The sequence below is a fragment of the Pteropus vampyrus genome, unplaced genomic scaffold (assembly GCF_000151845.1).
Source record: "Pteropus vampyrus isolate Shadow unplaced genomic scaffold, Pvam_2.0 Scaffold498, whole genome shotgun sequence".
NCBI classification, from domain to species: Eukaryota; Metazoa; Chordata; class Mammalia; order Chiroptera; family Pteropodidae; genus Pteropus; species Pteropus vampyrus.
Genome location: NW_011889279.1, coordinates 838,046 through 840,773, shown reverse-complemented (window position 1 = coordinate 840,773; position 2,728 = coordinate 838,046). Strand labels below are relative to the sequence as shown.

The window sequence follows — 2,728 nt, the reverse complement described above, 5'->3', positions numbered from 1 at the left end:
CCCTCAAGTGGGAGTCTTCAAAGTTAGGGCACTAAATGTGGGTTCCAAATCCTTTGCTCCTAGTGGGAAGCTGGGACTTGGGAGTTCTCTCCTAATAGGGCACTTTGCTAGGAATGGGTTTACATGGTGTGTCTCAGCCTTTCCAACGTGTTTCAGTGTATTTTCTCATTCACTTGATGTATAGAAGTCAGTTTCTGGATTTCGTTCTGCAATAATTGCTCCATGTGTAGTTGTACATATAGTGTGTTTGTGGGAGGAGGGGAGTTTAGGAGCCTCCTATGTCATCATGTTAGTTGACCCCCCTCCATTTTCTAATTCTGCATTCATTCTATTTTAAAGCACCTTCATTCTAAAATCGTTTATTCTCGGATGAGGGGCATGAATGAGTGTGCACATGTGTTTTGTTTTATTTTTAATGAATTTTTGCAGGGTTTTTTTTTTTTTTTTGAGGTCAGTTTCTGTTATCTTAAGGTAATTTATAAGATACTCTGATATTTCTTGTCATTGAAATTTGTGATTCTAGGTAGTACATACCTAAGTTTCTAAGTAAGAAACAAAAGAGATATGTTGTATTTTTAGCTGCATCTATTTTTGCCCACTGTGTCATTTTGAAATAATTACTAATGTTTTTATAATAGCAAAGAGAATTAAATGAAGGCAACTTTGCGTTTTTATTGCTATTGTTTTGTGACCTAAAACACTGGTGATATACCTTACAAATTTGCAAGGCTGATTTCTTTTGAGTACTCTTTAGGTGGTCAGGTTCATTATTTCTAGGTAGAATAAAGACTTGGTCATTGCTTCAGCATCAAATATTGAGTTGATGTGCACTGTACACTTGATAAATGAACAGGAAACTTAACCAAAAGAAGTTCTGTAGAAAGTGTTAACAATATGAAAACATAACGAAAGTATGAGATTCAGTAGTGAAATCTAAATACTACAAATGGCTTGTTTTAGGTGCAGGAGAATCATTACACTGAGTCTCAGAGTGGACCCAATGTTGAGAGTGATCGCAAAACAGATGTTGGCTGTTGTGTTGCAGTTTCCACTCAAGGCGGGCCTGAGGAAAGAAATGATCAAAATGAATATTGTCAAAGTATCTTGATGTAAGTTGCTGATGACAGCCTGTTTTCAGTTGGTGATACTTTGTTTGGTGTTTGGGCTTAAAGGGAAGAATTTAACCCTTGAAAGTTAAAGGAGTAAGCATTTCTTTGAACTAGAGAATCAGGAAGTGAGCACTTTCTGAAGTGCTTCAACAATTCATTGCAAATTGTTTCTTTCATGTTAGTCTAGCTTACATCTTCTAAGAGAGGAACTAATTCACCCTGAGAGATTCCTTTATTATATTAATTGATTTCTTCTGTCACAGGAAGTTGAACTAATCATTTCATCTATTTTTCCATATGAAGCAATGCTATGAGTTCTTATCTTTGAATATCAAGGCTGAAGCCTTTATAGCAGGAAGATTCCTTTGTGAGAATGGCAGATTTAGATAAATCGAAGTTATTCTAATCTTTTGAGTAAATAAAAACCTTTCACTGAGCTTCTACTATGGACCAGACATATTTAAAAACAAGACTTTATAAATATGAAAAACAAGTTTGTTCTTTTTCAATAAACTAAATCAATTAAAAGCAAGTTCTTTGTTTCCAAGAATGAGTTATAATTTTAGCTGCTTCGTTTTTGTCAGTAGAATGCCAACTGAAGCCGAAAATCCTGAAATAAAAGAAACCAATGATGAAATTATTTCTGTCACTGGTGATACTGAAAAAGAACGTATAGGTATTGATGAAGATCTTTTAGAAGTAGAAACATTTACACAGGAGGAAGTGAATACATACCTTTCAGTCTATGAAGGTCAGTTCATTTGGCTAATTTTTTTTTTTTTTGACTTTATTAATTTGGAATTGGCGAATGATTACCTGTGATAAATTGCTTAGTCTTATATCTAAATTAGTATGTTTATAATAGCCTAAAACCAAAAATTACAAGAGAAGGTAATATTTATCAAATATTGAACATATTAACTCATAATCTAAATTTAAATTATCAGGCCTTTTGTCTTGCTTATGTAATTGTTATGGGCCTCTTCTTTTCTATGAACCAATTCTATGAGCTTTCCTTGGCAGTCTTCCTTAAAATAGAAACTCTTGAAGCTTTATGAAGCTTTATATGCACTGATATGAATGAAGCCTCTTAAGGCTCATTTCAGTTTTACTTGATGAAGAGGGATTGTCTCCAGGTGTTCTAAAAACTTTCTTTAAGGAAGATAGAAAATATTTCTGCCATTATATTTGTTTCCTGTAATATTCCTAAACCTTCTAAAAAGTAATTGGTCATTTTTCAAACAGTCAGTTTTCTTTTCCTCTTTGTTTCCCTATAGAAGATGCCAAAGAACCTGTTGAAAGTCTCAAAAGTCTCAGTATTGCCATTGACATGCAGACTTTACCACAGCATTCAGAAGAAGTAAGTCAATAAATAGTGGATAAAATTATTTAAATTATACCTGTTTTTATGTAATACATGCAACCAAGGTTATTTCTCTTAAAAGTACACCGTAGATTATAGAGTATAGCCATGCCATGCAGCATTTTTCTTTCACTGAAAATATATGATTAGTAAGATGTCTTTTAATTTCAGGCAGTGCAATTTTTATTTCATAAACTGCTGTAGAAAGTTAATCAAGAGTAATGAAAGTATTCTTTATTCAAAATATATAATTCAC

The 2,728-nt window shown here is 33.1% G+C and overlaps 1 protein-coding gene across 1 annotated transcript in view; it reads left to right on the top strand.

Moving 5' to 3' along the window:
* The window catches only part of CUNH5orf42 (chromosome unknown C5orf42 homolog), a 100,826-nt gene that overhangs the window by 47,217 nt on the left and 50,881 nt on the right, over positions 1-2,728 (top strand). Inside the window, exons 26-29 of the mRNA XM_023524826.1 lie at positions 961-1,109; positions 1,694-1,860; positions 2,387-2,469; positions 2,677-2,690. Of these exons, the coding sequence (XP_023380594.1) occupies positions 961-1,109; positions 1,694-1,860; positions 2,387-2,469; positions 2,677-2,690 (413 nt within the window). The remainder of the gene's footprint in view (positions 1-960; positions 1,110-1,693; positions 1,861-2,386; positions 2,470-2,676; positions 2,691-2,728) is intronic.